Below are 17,708 nucleotides of genomic sequence, written 5' to 3'. Positions count from 1 at the left end.
CCAGAATTTAGTCAATGTTCATAATCACCGGCGATCTTTAAACAGCTTTGACTTCTGCGTGATAAGACAACATTTTCCTTTCTGTCTTATTTGCCTCATTCACCCAACATTTCACTGTTTGTTCGCATTTCTCACATACATTTCACACAACAGCCCTTCAGTTTATCTCCCCTCTTCAACTGACTCATTCACCACTTTCAGTATGGTGTTCCCTTGTTTGGGAAATCATGATATTTAATTAGCTTCTCTGCCTTGCATGCATTTTCCCATATAATTTTCTGTTTGTTCGCATTTCTCCCATACATTTCCCACAACAGCCCTTCAGTTTATCTCCCCTCTTCAACTGACTCATTCACCACTTTCAGTCTGGTGTTCCCTTATTTGGGAAATCATGATATTTAATTAGCTTCTCTGCCTTGCATGCATTTTCCCATATAATTTTCTCATTTGACAAAATACCGGTGTATCATATTCAGCTAGCTTGCTTTGGGACTTCCCCATACTGGCTGTCTGTCTCTGTGGCTTTTTCCCCTCTAGCGTACGCTAATGAATCTGTCGGACGTCTCAGTTAAGATCTGATCTCTTCACCCAACCAGACGGGCGGACACTCCCAATAGTGTCCTCTCTTATTGGCTCCCAAAAGCCCAAAACCGGCTCACAGCATGGTCTCCTCGCCCACGTGATATCTCAATTTTCAAAATTTGAATCACGTTGCATTCTCATTTTACACGACGCATGCGCGAGAATATGACGCAGATCCGGCGTTCGGACACATGACCCAGAAGCGATTTGTTTACAAGCAGAGGAAGACGCGCATATCTAAGCTATTGAATTCTACATTGATCGTGCTTTAGGTCTCGGCGTAGTTCTCAAAATTGGGTTAGAGTGTGCATTTCATGGATTCCCGAACCCCGGCGCTGCATCATATTCTCGTGCATGCGTCGTGGAGGCACACACGGAAGACAAGAACAAGTTGGATAAAGGTGTTATTTTGATTTTTTTTTCGCACAAAAACTATTGTCGTCGCATCGTAAAATTATTGTAGAGCCACTGTGGTGAGATGGATTTTGTAACGACGTTTTAAGTGCCTTTTATAGATCTTGGAAGTGTGAGTGTACTGAATGCCAATGGAGGCCTATCTGAAGACTTTCTCAGCCATCAGCTTTCAACAAAAATATCTTCATTTGTGTTCCGAATATGAACGGAGGTCTTACGGGTGTCGAACGACATGAGGGTGAGTAATTAATGACAGAATTTTCATTTTTGGGTGAACTAACCCTTTAAAACGTAGTGCAACTGCACTGCCATCATAGTGCAGAATATAGCATGGCCGTTTATGCAATACTCGTTCCTGTTATTCTAAGGGAACCAAGGTTACGTCAGTGTCCGAGTATCCGAAAACGGTTTGCACGCATTTCGTTGCTAGACGCATTGGGAACACAATTCAATCACGCCGGGCTATTGTTAAGAAGAACGACAGCAGCCTAAGGCACTGACAGGCCTGAGGGCGTCAGGGCAGAACTTTGCCTATTCCAACGGGGTCCAGAGTAAGGGTTGGGGCCCGCAGAGGAAGTACTTAGTGGGTTGGGCTCCCTTAGAGGGCAACACTCACCTAGATAGAGAAGACTCGTGCCTGCAGTGCAGGAATTTCAAAGTTGTAAAATCTGGCGAATGTGGACAGCGAGAACCAGCTGGCAGCCCAACGGATATTGCCAATGGATACACCACTGGACCACACCCAAGAAGAGGCCATGCCTCTGGTGGAGTGAGCTCTGATGCTGATGGGGCATTGAAGCTCATCGAAACGTAAGCCAAGGAGATGGTGTCCACTATCCAGCGGGATAATCTTTGCTTCGAGACCAGGAGCCCTTTGGTGCGGCCTCCGAAGCATACAAAGAGCTGCTCTGACTGCCTAAATTGGGCAGAGTTCTCTGTATATACTCTTAGGGCCCTGAAGGGGCAGAGTAAATTTTGTTCTTTGTCATCTTCCTATGAGGGAAGAGCAGACAGCGAGATGACCTGGGCTCTGAACGGAGTTGAGAGCACCTTAGATACATAACCATGCCTTGGTTTGAGGATGACTTTGGAGTCGTTGGGCCCAAACTCGAAGCAGGAAGCATTCATGGAGAGCGCTTGCAAATCGCCCACTCGCTTGACCTATGCCAGTGCAGGCAGAAGTGCGGTCTTGAGTGAAAGTGGCCGTAGCTCGGCCAACTGGAGCGGCTCGAAGGGGGGTCCCCTGAGGGCCCTGAGAACCATGGATAGGTCCCAGGAGGGTATAGTGGGTGAACGAGGTGTGTTGAGCTCAGGGTCCAGCATAATTCTAGGCCAGAGGCCCTGGCGTTTAGGGTTGGGGAAGTCTGAGGGCGCTGACGAAGCTCAGACGCTGGTCAGGGCTGAGCGATCGATGGCGCTGGTTTGGTTGGCTGTTGAGTCTGCGTGGCTTTTGGTCGACTCAAAGCAGCAGAGCCTGGATCGCTTGGGTAGGAAGTGCGAAGACTTCTGGAGAAATCTCTCTTTGTGGAGAGAGTGAGGCACGCAGGGTCTGAGCCAGCGTTAGCTCACTCACATCCAGGTGCTCAGTCCTCTGACCCCACTGTTTCTTCATCCGAGGTTCCTGGGAGGGGAGAAATCTGAAAAGGAAGCTTTCCGTGAGTGAAGAGAGGAGAGCAGAATACTCTCACAGTGGGATCAGCTGTTCTCAGTGAGCACGGATTCTGCGTGGGATTTCCCCAGACAGGCAACGCACTCACTGTGCTCATCAGAGGGATATAGAGGGGCTCTGCAATATGCCACAATCACGATGCAACATTCGAATCCACTGCTGGGCTCGTTCCTACCGCGAGAAGGCTTTCTAGAAGGAGAATCAGCGAAGAAGATCATCGCTGAAGGAGAATAAATCAGTCAAATGGCGAAGCTAGACGCTTATATAGGCAGAGGCCCCGCCCATTCTGGTGGACTCTGCTTTTTATTCGGCAGGACGCGCCACAATTGGTTCATGTAGATACGCCGCATTGCCATAGGTTCATGCTTCCCACAGCCCAACCAATCAGTGCGTGCAGAGCTCTGCACTATGATAGATGTGCAGTTGCACTGCGCTTTAAATAAAAAGGCTTCAATATTTCGGAGAAACTACATTTTCCCAATTTCTAGCATTTTCTAGCGACGCAACACTCATTCCCATTTTCAAAAGAGAACTACATGTATCTATGGAATCTCCCCATAAAACATATGGAAACTCAACATGTGTGTGTGTGTGTGTGTGCGTGCGTGCGTGTGTGTATGTGTGTGTGTGTGTGTGTGTGTGTGTGTGCGTGCGTGCGCGCGTGTGTGTGTGTGTGTGTGTATAAAAGAAAGAGACAGATCACCCTTTTCTCTTGTCTGGGGTTCCATCCAGTTCCATCAGCAATGAGAAAAGCTGCTCACTCCCCTTTATAGATGAATATGCAAATCAGAGAATGAAAAGCTGCAATTAATCCACATTTCACACACTGACATGGCAACAGCTGCAATCAATGTGTCGAGACAGCATGGTTTTTACAGAGGTGGATTTTGTTTTCCCAGGACCTAGATCAATGGTTTCATCATGAACTAGCTGAAAATCTGTTTTTTCCCCTCCTAATCCACATAAAAGAAGTAACAGTGGATTATATTTAAACCAAAAAATGTCATGCCGCTCCACTCTTGTATGACTTTCCTCCTTCTGTGGAGCATACAACTTTTACTGGTCAAATTCAATTAAGAAAGACTTAATTTTTGGTCTATTACTAAAAAAAATTCCATGTTATGACATGCTTCCTTTATGGTGCTTTTTTTCATCCTTTTCCAAGCTCGAAAGCCTCAGCCCCCATTTTTGTCATTGCATGGAAAAGATCAGAACATTATTCAAAATGTCTCCTGCATGTTCCAAAGATACAAGAAAAACTTTATGACTGTGACAGAAGCTATTTTGTAATGGAAACAAAGCTACAGAGCTACATGTTTTTGTCAGACATCCAAAGCCAGAGTGAATTGATTACAGTAGTAAAGTAAACATTATCCAGACTCCGGTTTACAAAAGTTATTTTGCTTATATAACACACGCCAAGGTCTGTCTCCGGACTGCGGCCCTGTATCTAGGATCTGATGCACAACACAAGCAACAGGAAATGTGGCACTAAACTACACTCCAGTGAAATTACATCTCACAGCTGAATTGCCACATTTTGAACATTCGCCAACGAGTCATGTGACAACATAATTTGAACATAAACACAATGCTTTCTAAAATAGGCTATTGCTAGACTGAAGACTCTGTTTCTGTCTACTTGAAATAAACCCCACAAACCAGTGTTAAATGCTTTAAATTCAACTTGTTTGTGGATTGGCAGACATTTTGCTTTGGGCAAACCAAGAAGATTATGATTTGTTCCTCGCAATTAAATGACACTTTGATTGAAATAATGCGACAAACCCTACTACCCTACCCTAAAATACATTTATTCAAGTGTGCTATTAGTATACTTCTTTTAAACTAAAAATAAGAAAAATACTACTACATTGATATTAGTATACTTACTACATAAATTATACTTCAAATATACTTGAACTTTACTTACGTATACTTCATAAAATAAACTTGAAGTATACTATACTCGTAAGGGAAGTCCCAAATGACAACCTCATAAAATTAAAGGCTTGACATGCCTCTTAAACTTCATCCTTCCCTTTCATCCACCCATCCCACTTTGTAACAAATCCTTCCCGCATGGGTCAAAATGACAAAATTATACTCATTTTTTCTTTGCAGAAAGCTTATTTTATTTCATTTTGATAATATTTTTCAATTTTTTAAAGCAATTTTTTTGTTATTTTTTATTTTATTTACCTTTAAATTACTAGATTATAACAATAAATAAAAAGTTATTTAATCATATACTTTTAACTTCAATTTAAAAGAATTCACAATTTCATGCATAACCCTTAAATTCAGCTCAAAATATCTTATAGTGGGTGTCTTTGCCGACCTCTTGTGAAAAAAAAAAGATAATATAACATGATATTTCATGACTCTTGCCAAAAGAGCAAATGAGCTGTTCCGTTGGGTCCTAAAGTGAGTTTCTATTCAGCATCCATTCAGATACACATGTAGACATTTTAAAATCATCTTTTGGTAGTTTTAGCATTTTTAGTTTGAATTTTGAGCATTTTTCTATGTGTAATGACGCATTCCTCACATTCCATTAATTCCTATGGGGGTCAAATTGACCCGTGAGGGAAGGATTTGTTACTTTTTTAAATTTCAATCTCAAAACTCCTCGAATCCAGTAAATTTTTGGTGCATTCGTGGTTCAAGTGCGGCAAAAGTCCTAGTGTCTTGGACCATTCCGATGAACTGTCAGTTTTTATTACAGAGTTTCGGGTCATAATGACCCGAGGGAAGGATGAGTCTTACCTGCAGACATGTCAGCTGTCTGTGAAGTTTTATGAAAGTTCATTAGTTTATTAGTTGATGAGTAATTATATAGGTTTTAGACAGAGGAATCGTTTTAACTAATTTTATTCTCCCTTCAAAGAATTGCATAATCTTGCATAATGCACTGTGAGTTAAATGAGCACACAGAAAGCCATTTCTGCCCCAAGGGTTCAGAGATGAAAGACTGAAGAGCTTACAAGTGGAAAGTCCTCTGGTACAACAATCAGACATCATTATTTGTGTAGTGCTACCAGATCATAGCTTATGTGAAATACTTTGAGCTATTTATACATTTATTTCATTTACTTTGAGCCATTTATATACATAAATAGAGACCTCACTGCTTGGTTGCCTGTCTATAATTTATGGTTATATTGTTAAAATCAACATTTATTCCCATGTTTTACCAAACCGTATGCAATTAAGAAGTTTAGCAAAATATTCACTCTGCTTCAGAAGAAATAATGTTTCTTGAGCACCAAATCATTAGAATGATTTCTAAAGGATGACACTGAAGACTGGAGTAAGGATGCTGAAAATTCACCATTACAGTGATTTTAAAATATATTAATATAAAAGTTATTTTAAATTGCACTATATTTCAATATTTCAATGCAGCCTTGATGCGCATAGGAGACAAAAATCAATTAATAGGCAGCAGGTGACAATCTAATGCTAATTTTTTTGTGAATGAAACAAAGCATAGCCTGACTACACAGCAATATGGACAACATAAGCATCTTACAAATCTCACAGTCAATTTGACAAGGAAACAGCAATTTGCTGATGCTTGAATGTCCATTCTCACATAATTATTTCATTATTTAACACTCCCATATCTCTCACAGACTCTTATATGCCACAGAGGATGAAACATCATCTGGTCAAATGTAATTACAAGCACTGGTCTTCTGTGTTGGAGACATCCGATGATGTCTGACATCCGATGATGTCCGATGATGTTAAATTGCATATCAAGTATCAGGTGGTCTTGTTGACCCTTAAAGGCCCGTTCACACCAAGAATGATAGCTTCAGATAACTATAACGATAACTATATTAGCATCCACACCAGCGGACGATATTATTCTGTTTATTCTAAGCGCGTGCTTGTCTGCCGCATTAAATGCTTGAGCTTGTTACAGCAGGATGAATTCTGATTGGCTGTCAATGTTTTTAATATTCATCAGCTGGTAAATAATCTTTCTGAAAGTGATTCAAAGGATATAATTTATCTGTGCCATTATAGTTGAAGCTGTGGTGTGAACTCTGCTATACTTTAATATTGAGAAAGATTATCGTTATTTTTATAGAGTGGTTCAGGTATGACATCGCTTTGAAGGCCAAAACACGGAAGCGAGTTAGCATTTTAGCACTTCAGGCTCCATTGTTCCGAAGTCAATGTTTTTTTTTTTTTTAATGGGATTTTGTTTAAATGGCTGAAATAAAGTCTGTGATGAACAAAAGCTCAAGACACTTTGATGTTTTATTCTACGACATAAAATACATCAGTATTACACCACTTGTGATTTTTTTTAAGCTGTTACGTGTTTTGAAATAGGCGGTTGCTAACCAGTGGTTAAATGGGAGCAGAGGCTGTTGAGAAAATGACACGTCATCATGCCGAAAAGGTATCGAGCGACCGTGGTGTAGTCAATTTATAGCTTAACTTTAGCTTTTTTACTTCTGGCGTCTGCATTTAGGCTTCAAAATTCATAAAAGGTGTGTTCATCTGTGATAATTATCTTGATGGACAAAAACGTGTAAGTATCATAAACTTTTGCTGATCACAGGACTTGTTTTTAGCGATAATCCAAAAGCCTATGGGCAAATCCTATTGGGTTTTTATCGAGCGAACCAGTGTGATGCTAACTGCCAGTTGGCCTACAAAGTGAGATCATACCTGCACCACTCTATAGTTATCATCCTTGGTGTGAACGGGCCTTAGAGTAGCCTACTGTAGATGGCCGTACCCACTAAACACTTCTAACAGATCAGCATAATTCACACAATCTATTCATCTAGCTATTAATCTATGTGTTTTCAGAATCAAAAGTCTTGGAAGTCTTGTATGCTGTTATGCAAATATTCATGTGCACATCTCAAAATAGTCAGATTTATGTTCACCCCAGTTTGTTGTAAACACACTGCGCTCGAGGCTTTAACTTATTTTGAAGCTCCCTGAAAACAACCTCGATTGTTGAATATTCCTGTTTTTGACGCTGCTAAAAATCCTGCATGTTTTACATATACATAGCTAAAACTAAACATAAATTGGCAAATAATAAATTGGGAAGAAAGACGTTTTATGAGTGAATAGAGCTGCTCAGCGAGAAGGAAGTGTCAGGACTGAGACATGATGACAGGCTGTACAAAGTGACACTGATTTCACTAGTGACATTTGTGCCTTTTGGATTCCAGATGGGACCACTTGTCTGTGGAATCAGCTTTCAAGATGAGAGTACTTTTATGTTATTTTGCATTATTTTAAGATAATCTTCACATGGGTCTAACCCTGAACAATACTTCATTTGCAGCAGCATCAAAGAGACATAACGCGCGACAATTAACCAAGAGTACAATCTCATTATTAACTGAAGGTAATAACCAAGATAATAGAATTTCTCTCTCTTAATTGGATCAAGGTAGAGCAATTAAAACATTATCCTATCACCTTCTTGCAATCTTGTTCCGCGTGACAGGATGCAGGTTAGACCATCTCATGGGAGTAACATCTAGAGCACAACAAAACATTTCGAGAAACTTTTCCCCCTCCCCAAAATGATCAGTCAGTGCTGTCTGGCAAAAGAAAAAACAACTCATGAATATAATAAATGTAATACTGTGCACTCTCTTTTCATAGAATATACCCTAAGAACAGCAGCGGAAAGATAGTCATTATGTTTTCTGAAAAGAGGACTATTAATATTCATTGACAAGTAACTAATGATACCAGCAAACAAGTAGTCTAACTGAGATTTATGAGTTTGCATTCATCAAATGGGCTTTTTATGGAAATATACTGGACATTATTTTATGGTCATGGAAAGCTGTAAATAAAATAATAAATAAGTAATAAAAAGCATGGAAAAGTCATGGCAATTTTGTGTGTGTGTGTGTGTTAGTCTTATATCTGATATATATATATATATATATATATATATATATATATATATATATATATATATATATATATATATATATATATATATATATATATATATATATATATATATATATATATATATATATATTGTTGAGGTAGAATAAAACTTGCTCAAAACCCATATTTATGTTCCTTTGAGTTGGTTTCATTACACTCAAAAAAAAAAAGGTTCTATATGGCAAACCAATTTTGGTGCTTCAGTGGTTCTTCAGAGGTTCTTCACCGGTTCTTCACTGGTTCTTTGACTAAGGTGTTATATAGCACCTCTGAAGAACCGCTGAAGAACCACTGAAGCACCAAAATTGGTGCTATATAGCACTTAAAAAGGTTCCCCATGATTACCAGCCAAGAACCATTTTTTGTGCAATACAGAACCTTTTTTTTTTTAGAGTGATATGCTTTTTTAATAATCCTTTATTTCCAACCAGTCCAAACTGATTGACACATTTGTCTGAATTAATAATTTTAAAAAATCTGCCTGAAAATATGTATGCTATTTAAATATGCTTATATATTCATCATAAAAGACTGGAAACATATTAGTTAAGTAGAATTGAATTTAAATCAATTAAAATGATGGCTGACAATCATATTCTTCAATTGCAGTGGAAAATGGTGTTCCCCTAATTTTGCAACAATAAACTTTAAAAACCAATAAATCATAAAATGTTTGCATATTTATATTCTTTAGGGTAAAAAACTATTTGTGCTCTGTTAATTCTTTTCAGAGTTTGAGAGATTTCATGTGTAACAAAATGTTCCCGCCATATAACTCAGAGATATCCAATTGCAAAACATTTTTAAAATAAATGAAATAATTATATTGTAATTTCAATTTAATTTAAATGTATTTGCTTTTTGTTATATTTTAAGAAAAAGTTGTATCCCCAATTTCATACCTGTGGTGTTACAGCAATGGATGTTGCCTATTTAAGAAAAGGGGGAAATTGTATTTGGACTACTTTGTGTGTAAAGGTGACAGACAATAGACAACCAGGAATGTTCTATTTTTCATTAAAAATCATAGAATTTGCTTTAGGACAGCCATAATCCTATTTTATTTGGTATGGAAAAATAATCTTCTGCTGAACAAGAGTGTCTTTATAGACAGACAGCGTAGAGATGAAGACCTTGTTGTAAGTCTATGGTGTAGCATTACGTCTGTGGTGAAACCCATTAAAGTTTATTAGACTAAAGAGCATTACACAAATAACATTATGCAATATAATTATTTTTATTCTGCGTTATTTGATATCAGTATAAAGACCCCAATTGCTAGCATTAAATTGCATGAAATGATCCCGTTGCTTCTTGAGACCACCTTTGAGGAAATTAGTATACGGGAGACTTCAGGGTGTAAACACTGCAGGGTGTAACTTTTTTGCTTTATGTAGCCAATTTCAAACTTTATGTAATATTCCATGTTTATTTGCTATGCATTAAAGTATACAACATAACCCTAAACTGTGCAAATAAATGTTGAATACAAAGAACTTGAGTTGGATAAGCAGGAGGAAACATGTACTGAGTATATTGAATTAGATTTTTTTAGGTATATGCAGGTGTGTAGTATGAATTTGGGAATGTATACATCTGAAAGCCATGTTTTCCATTTAACCTTTGACCACTTGACCGCGTTTCCACCGCAGGAACTAGGGACTCTGTGTTTCGACCGCAGGAATGGTAAAGAATAGAAGGGATACAGCTACGGTCACTGGGCATGCGCACATCAATACTGTGTCATTTAATTACTGTATTATTATTGTAAGGGTAGGTTTAGGGTTGGGGTATGTGTAGATTAGCCTGGTTAAAACCAGACCATTCTCAGTAGTAACTGAGTTATGGTCTGGCAAAGCTTCATAGACAAATCATTTCCAAAGGGGCGTCACCAAGGGGCGTCGCTCAAATGCCTCTCAGCGCAATTGGATAGACCTAAAACCAATCAGAGCGATGAGGGATATGACGTATGCAGAGCGACGGAGAAACATCTGAGACTCTGGCAGTTTCTCAATATGTGTTCTTGTCTGTACTTGTGTTCTCAAATAGGAAATGTCCCCGGTTTCCATTTCAGAAATCTGGTCACCTTACCTAAACCACATATTAATGTTTAATATATTATTTTTAAAATGTAAACGAAAAGAGGCAGGGTGTTTTATACTTCGTTTTATTATAAATATATAAGATAATCAATGTAGGCCTAGCTACGCGTTGCCTGAACCACATTCGTGTGGCTATTATTATGTTTAATTTTTTTTTTTTTCTGACTTGCGTCCGTGACTTACCAAGTTTGACTCCGGAGAATGAACTCCCGAGGACGGGAGGACACTAATCTGCCTACTCTGCTAATAGACAAGCAGCGTTCTTGACAGTATCACTCAGTATATATGTAGTGCAGGCAATGCATATTATCGTCAATGCATGTTTATAACAAAACGAAATATAAAAAACCCAGCCTCTTTTCGTTTACATTTAAACACACACACACACACACACACATAATATAGGCATAATATAGGCTATGATTATCACTGTAATAAATTAAATATGACACAAAACACAACCCAGTCTCTTTTTGTTAAATGTCAGTTTATGTGTGATCATCAATAGCAATTATAAAAGTATAAGTAAAAGGTGTAAGAAGCTATACAATAAATAAAGCAATTCAGTCAAAGTCAGCGCTAGGAGACTGCAACGGTAAAGTTTAATATCTTAAAAATATAAAGTTATGAAACTTCACTTTGCCCTCAGACAAAACGATCTGTCTAGGAACAAATTATAGATTAATAAGAGCAAAGATCAGCCGTTAGATCTACACAAGACGAGACGGTTTAACCACTACAGAGACATCAGAGCCAGCGGCAGACGGCAGAAGGACTGGCCGAGGAAAGGCGCCTCTCGGCGGGCTGAATGATCGATTGAGCGCCGCTGAACCACTGGAGTTCACAACTCCGAAAACGGCAGATCAAATTTTAAAAAAGGCGCTCTCTTTATAAATAAACCACATATTTGAGCTTTAAACAACTACATTCACGCCTGAAAAGGACTTAAACTATATTTTGTAAAACATTAACACTACCTGAGGGCTCTCGCTAAGACCCATTCGTTTAGCCACCAAAGGGCCAAGCTGGTATCAGACTTTTGCCGAATCCAGTCGGTAAGACAGCGATAACATCTTTTTTTAGATATGAAGGCTTCGAGTGTTGTTCTTTGCTCGGGTTTTAACGAAAAGGAAAAGTTAAAATGGCTTAAAACAGACGCGATAGCTGATTCGAACGAGTGATGCTCCACGGCGGGCGGCAAATCTGCTTCAATGTCGCTGCGCTGTCGTCATCGTCTAAAGCCCGCCCCAACGTTTCTAATTGGTACCGCGATTTCTAGGGTTTAGAAATGGGCTTGAATGGGGTCTTTGCCAGACTACTTGCAGAGCAAATCTAAATTTGCCGGAAGTTGTCTGGGTTTTCCCAGGCTATGTGTAGATGTTAATAAAAACACAATCAGAAGTAGAAAAATTAATGTATTGTTATTTTATCATGAGATTTTGCCTCGCTGTTGCTGCATTCCTTCTAGCCACAACCCGCAGGAAGCAGGGTCTAAATAAAGTTCCGGTAAAAATGTTCCTCTCAAAACGTCCCTGCTCACAAGGTAGTACTTTTTCAAAGTTCAGGAACTTTTGGGGGGTGGGACTTGGGTGCTGAACATGCTGATTGGTTGTGTTCAAGCAGCATTTTGATTGGGTGACTCAACATAGCATTTTATTTCAACCTAAAAGTCTGTTGCGGTGCGTGCGGTCAAATCAACAATGAAGTTTAAAAAATACGACCGATGGACCGACGACAAGGTTCAGGATCTATTAAGCTTATGTGGAGGACAAAATCCAGCGGGAACTGGAAATTTGTGCGCACTCCAACGTCACCGGACTAATCTTCACTGTACTTTAAACTGCAATGGAAACAGACAGCAACAGGTCTGGGGGAACAAAACGTTGACAAAATGTTCCAGGTATTTTCGGTGGAAACGGGGCTTATGACCAAGAAAATTATTTGCTCAGGGAGCAAACAAGTAATGTAAAACTTTGTTGTGACTGCCTTTTTAAAAAGGCTCACAGTTCTAGCCTTTTAACCTGAATCTATATAGTGTGAAACATGCATGAGTATAAAACAGTCTGAAAAGTGACCAGTTCGATTCCAGTAATTTAGTTATTTTCAGTGAATCAAAAACACATTCTCGATAAATGTAAGCTCATGATGAGCCGTTCTCACTGAATCAAATTAGAATTTGTCTATCGCAATGCCCAAACTAATGACTCTTGTGAACAGATTCTTATTAGTGAAACAAGAACAGCACACCAAACCAGACAGATTATTCTTATGAGCTGGTTCTTTTAAATTTAGTCAGCTCAGCTGACTTGTTGCCTCGCTGCCCTATCATTTAATGACTTTGCAGGCAGTGTTTGCGCACGAAGGCACCTCACGAAACTGATTTTGGACAGACTTCTGAGGCAGCGTAACAGTTTAATGATATACAGCTAAATAGAGAGAGCTTTAGTGAAAACTAAGCAAATATTTAATTACTACAATAGTAATTTCTCGCTTGAAATGACATCAAAATTGGAAAACGTTGGTCATAAATGTATCGTACATTTGCACACAAACTGACCACCAACCGCAACTTTCAGACGCCATCTTTATTTTTTTAGCTCAACTGTCACAGAAAGAAAAGCACAGGATTATGGGATATCAAAGGCAGTGAAGGACATCTGCTGCCTTCAAAAATCGATCAGATGAAAGTGTTTTAGCAGACAGGAAGTGAAGCTAACTTTGGATTTGGACGTGCCTTGATGCCTTCCTACCTTGGAATGCGTCCTTCGAAGGCAGCATTTATCAGTTTTAAGGTGCAGCCAACAATGCTGCCAGTGCTGTCCGAATATCGAGCTTATATGATTCTTACAAGTCGGTTCTTTTTTAGTGAATCCAAAACATAATGAACACTTTCTTCTTAGTGAATGAAGAACATACAACTGGCCTGTCCAAATACCCACACTTGCAGTCTTTGCACTTAACCATTTGTCTACTTACATGATGTATTTCCTGTATTTGGCCCAAGTGTTCAAGCCTTGAAGACGGCAAGTATGTGTAGAACTTTTGGTTACCTGATGGGACACACTTAGCCTGGTTCCACACAGACAGGGCTTAGACTAAACCAGGATAAAGCCTTAGTTCAGTTAGGACATTTAAGTAGCTTTTATAAACATGCCTTGGAACAAAACATTGCATTGTGTGCATTTTGAGACAAAACAATGGGGCAGACATATTTTAAAATAGTGCAAGTCAGTGCATGTAACCAAATTCAAGGTTCTTTTGGGTTACTTAGCCGGACTATGTCAGTTCTATAGTTAACCAAGATGGTGAAATGACGGCTATAGCTTGCTGGGTGTTTACTGAGCTCTATTTTAATTTTCAATAATTTATCATATTTTAAAATTGCTGTGCTTTAATTAAGTGATAAAAAGCAGTTGCAAATGTTGTAAAAATGCACATAGGCTAGTCTACTCATCTTTGCACCAGTAAAATGTGCAACACTTTGGCCCGGTTCCACAGACAGGGTTTAGACTAAGCCAGGATTAAGCCTCAGTATTCGGTATTCCAGTGGTGTGCTTGCGTTCAGGGCACTGTGCTTTGTCAGTTTGACCCTGTCCCAAATGGCACCCTAAACCCTTACGGTCTTCCTCTGAGTCCGCACTTTCACGACGTAATGCCGCTTTGACAGCCGGGAAGAAGTCCGCTGCGTAACCTGCACCAGTGCGGGCTCGGCAGAAGCATCGAGGGCGCATATTGACCTCAAAGGGAGCGCTCGTGAGCACCCTTCTGAGACCTAATGGGACACCCTGGGGTCTCGTGGACTTAACGGACACGCTCATGCAGCGGCCACTGTAAGTCCACAAGACAAAAAGTGTACATGAAGTGTGCCATTTGGGACAGGGCCATGGGACAGTCTTGCCCATAGGCTACTTCCTGTCGCGTGCTTGCGCTCTCAAGTGGCCAAGACCGCTAGTGTGGGTATTTGAACAGGCAACATGATTCCCGAGCCAGTCGGTTATTGTGACCATTGTAGTCCGATTCCTGAGGTAATGATGCTTAGATGTCCTAGTTCAATTTTACTGAATCAAAACATACAGCGCAAACAACATACACCTTTTCAAGTTGAAATCTGTAAAAAAACAGATTATTTTACGATCCACACCCCTACTGATCTCCCTAACATTTTAACAGGTAGGTATGAAAGCCTTTCAAGTTTAGTGGATGTTCATAACTGTTCAGATAAAATGTCCCTTGTACTATGTGTAGGGTCGGCCCGCAATCTCTTCCAAACAACGCCGCTATGTGACCTACTTTTTTTCCGGATTATAAATGACAGTGCATTAAAGGTCCCGTTTTTCGTGTTTTTTTTGAAGCTTTGATTGTGTTTACAGTGTGCAATATAACATGTGTTCATGTTTCATGTGTAAAAAAACAGTATTTTTCACACAATTTACTTATCTGTATACTGCTGTTTTCACTGTCCTCAAAACGGCCTGAGAATTTCCTCGTTCTATGAAGTCCCTCCTTCAGAAACACGTAACGAGTTCTGATTGTGCCAGCGGTTCCCGTGTTGTGATTCGACAGCAGTTTAGCGCACATTGCCCGGGAATGTCACGCCTCTTACCATAACGGGGAGATGAACGCGCTCAAACTACAGCCCCTGAAGGCCAAACAAAGGTGATTTGACTCCGGGATGAAAATAACAGCGTCTGGACGACATGGCGACAAACGCAACCGAACCGAACGCAACACTTCCTTTTCTCCACGAGGGAGCAACAAGACCACGCCCCCTTTTTCGCGTATTCTTGTGGGCGGAGGTTAGTCAACAAACTGTTCTATTCAATTCAATTCAATTCAATTCAAATTTATTTGTATAGCGCTTTTCACAATACACATTGTTTCAAAGCAGCTTTACAGAAAGTGCATTTCATAGATGTACAGTAAAAATGTTAGAAAGACAATGTTAAAGAATAATGTTCGAAAAAGTTAATCAATCGTGTATTAATTTAATTAATTTATTAATTCTACTGACTTAATTAAAGCAGGAAGTACCAGGATGTAGTCCAAACCGGCCGTTCGCTGTAGGCTTTGAAAGGGAACTTCTGTTAAATAAAATATCTCGCTTGGCATTGAACTTTGAGCTTTATAATTTTACAGGTATTATTTATGCTCTAACAGCAACATTACACACTAACTAAAGTTTGAAAAATGGGATCACGAAGAACAGGACCTTTAATGCTTTTCTTTGTTGAAGCACGTGCATTAGCTACGTAATTCATTTAAATGCTAATTTGGTTACCATTTTCAGCATCATCTACGTCAGACATGGGCTCAGCTGAACTGAAATAACAGAGAGGAAATGTTATGTTAATACAATGCACTGTGGGTGCGTAATGGATAATTGCAATTCCAGCATGATTACAGCGGTGCGTCGGTGCCGTGGCAGCACAACACAGACACCATGCGCAACATTCCTCGTGCGGTCGCAGGAATACTGCTCCAAAAGTGTCTAATGTGATGAATCGGTGGAGTTGGCTGCATCAGCTTTATAAATGTGAGGATCAAAGTTTTTCCGACAGCAAGGTGAGTTTTAGGGGAGGGGGTTTATTGCATTGCGCTCTGTAGTACAATACAGCATTATTTTCCAAAGATTTGAACTGTGCATGCTGTTTATTTGACCATATGCGTTCAATGCGAATTGTGATTGTTAACGCATCCACCTCCACATGCTCTTTAAAAGTTGAGGCGTGATTCTTGATGAGATTGAAGACGTATTAAGCGGAGTTTATGGCGCTGTCATTGCATGCGTAATTTGGAGATAGGGTGTTTTGGCAGGTTTGCCTGGTTTTCTGTTCAAGCCAAGAACTGATGTTTCATTTTTATTTTCTAAAACACAAACACAAGGGAAGATCTGCGTAAAATATGTCTAATTTGAAGTGTAATGCAGTATTATTTCTTGCTTGGTTGATATTGAAGTTTGTTTAATTTTTATTTAATTTTCTATTCTTACAATTTAATAACTCTATACAAATAGTAATGTAAATATGATCTATTCAGCTGTGCAAAGCATTTTGCATGACTCCCTATATTGTAAAATCCAGCTGGTCATTTCTTGGTACAAGTTGTTTTTTAGCTGGTTAACCAGCTACAATGTTAAAACAAATTGCTGGTTAGTGTGGTCTCCCTTGCACCTGCAATAATTAGACCAGCTCCTGGTCGAAAACGGATTTTCAACAGAATGTCATTTTAAAACCATCAATTAGCCTTCCAGGGGTATACACAGTTGTGTTTGTCTTTAGGTTGCTTTTACTCATCGCTCTCCACTTGTTTTGTGATGGATTGAGCCATGTCGCAGCTGTACTACCGCAGAACGGATAACTCCTCGTACCGGGACCGCATTCCGCTGCGGATAGTGCGCGCTGAGTCGGAGCTCTCGGGGCAGGAGAAGTCCTACCTCAACGCCGTGGAGAAGGGCGATTACGCCAGCGTGAAACTATCGCTGGAAGAGGCGGAGATCTACTTCAAGATCAACATCAATTGCATCGATCCTCTGGGGCGCACGGCGCTGCTCATAGCCATTGAGAATGAGAACTTGGAGATCATCGAGCTGCTCCTCAGCTTCAACGTGTATGTCGGGGACGCTCTGCTCCACGCCATCCGTAAAGAGGTGGTGGGAGCCGTGGAGCTCCTGCTGAACCACAAGAAGCCCAGTGGAGAGAAACAGGTTTGTGAGTGTTGTGTGTAAAGTACTTGTCTGCTAGTTCATAGTCTGCTAATGCACATATCTCAACATTCCAGTAAAACTATAACAATATTCCAACATAACTTATGGAATGTGCATAATTAAACCAGATCGGTTTTGAAGATTTAGATTTGGTCTTCAGTGTTTACTGGTTGGCTGTCCAAACTCCTTAAAAACCATCAAACTAGACCAGCCTGACTTGTGGAAACCAGGTTGATTGTAAACATTTAAAAAAAAAAGATAAATGTCTTTATTTGAACTATGCAAC

The 17,708-nt window shown here is 39.7% G+C and overlaps 1 protein-coding gene across 1 annotated transcript in view; it reads left to right on the top strand.

The window, feature by feature from the left end:
* Window positions 1-17,044: 17,044 nt before the first annotated feature.
* Window positions 17,045-17,708, top strand: part of trpc4b (transient receptor potential cation channel, subfamily C, member 4b) — a gene marked incomplete at both ends in the record, with an annotated part of 68,115 nt that continues 67,451 nt past the window's right edge. The window contains one exon of the mRNA XM_079823013.1: window positions 17,045-17,422. Within this exon, the coding sequence (XP_079679139.1) occupies window positions 17,045-17,422 (378 nt within the window). The remainder of the gene's footprint in view (window positions 17,423-17,708) is intronic.

Source organism: Gobio gobio (genome assembly GCF_949357685.1).
Source record: "Gobio gobio genome assembly, chromosome: 8".
Lineage (NCBI taxonomy): Eukaryota > Metazoa > Chordata > Actinopteri > Cypriniformes > Gobionidae > Gobio > Gobio gobio.
Note: the sequence above shows the minus strand (reverse complement) of the source record. Positions and strands in the feature narration are given on the sequence as shown.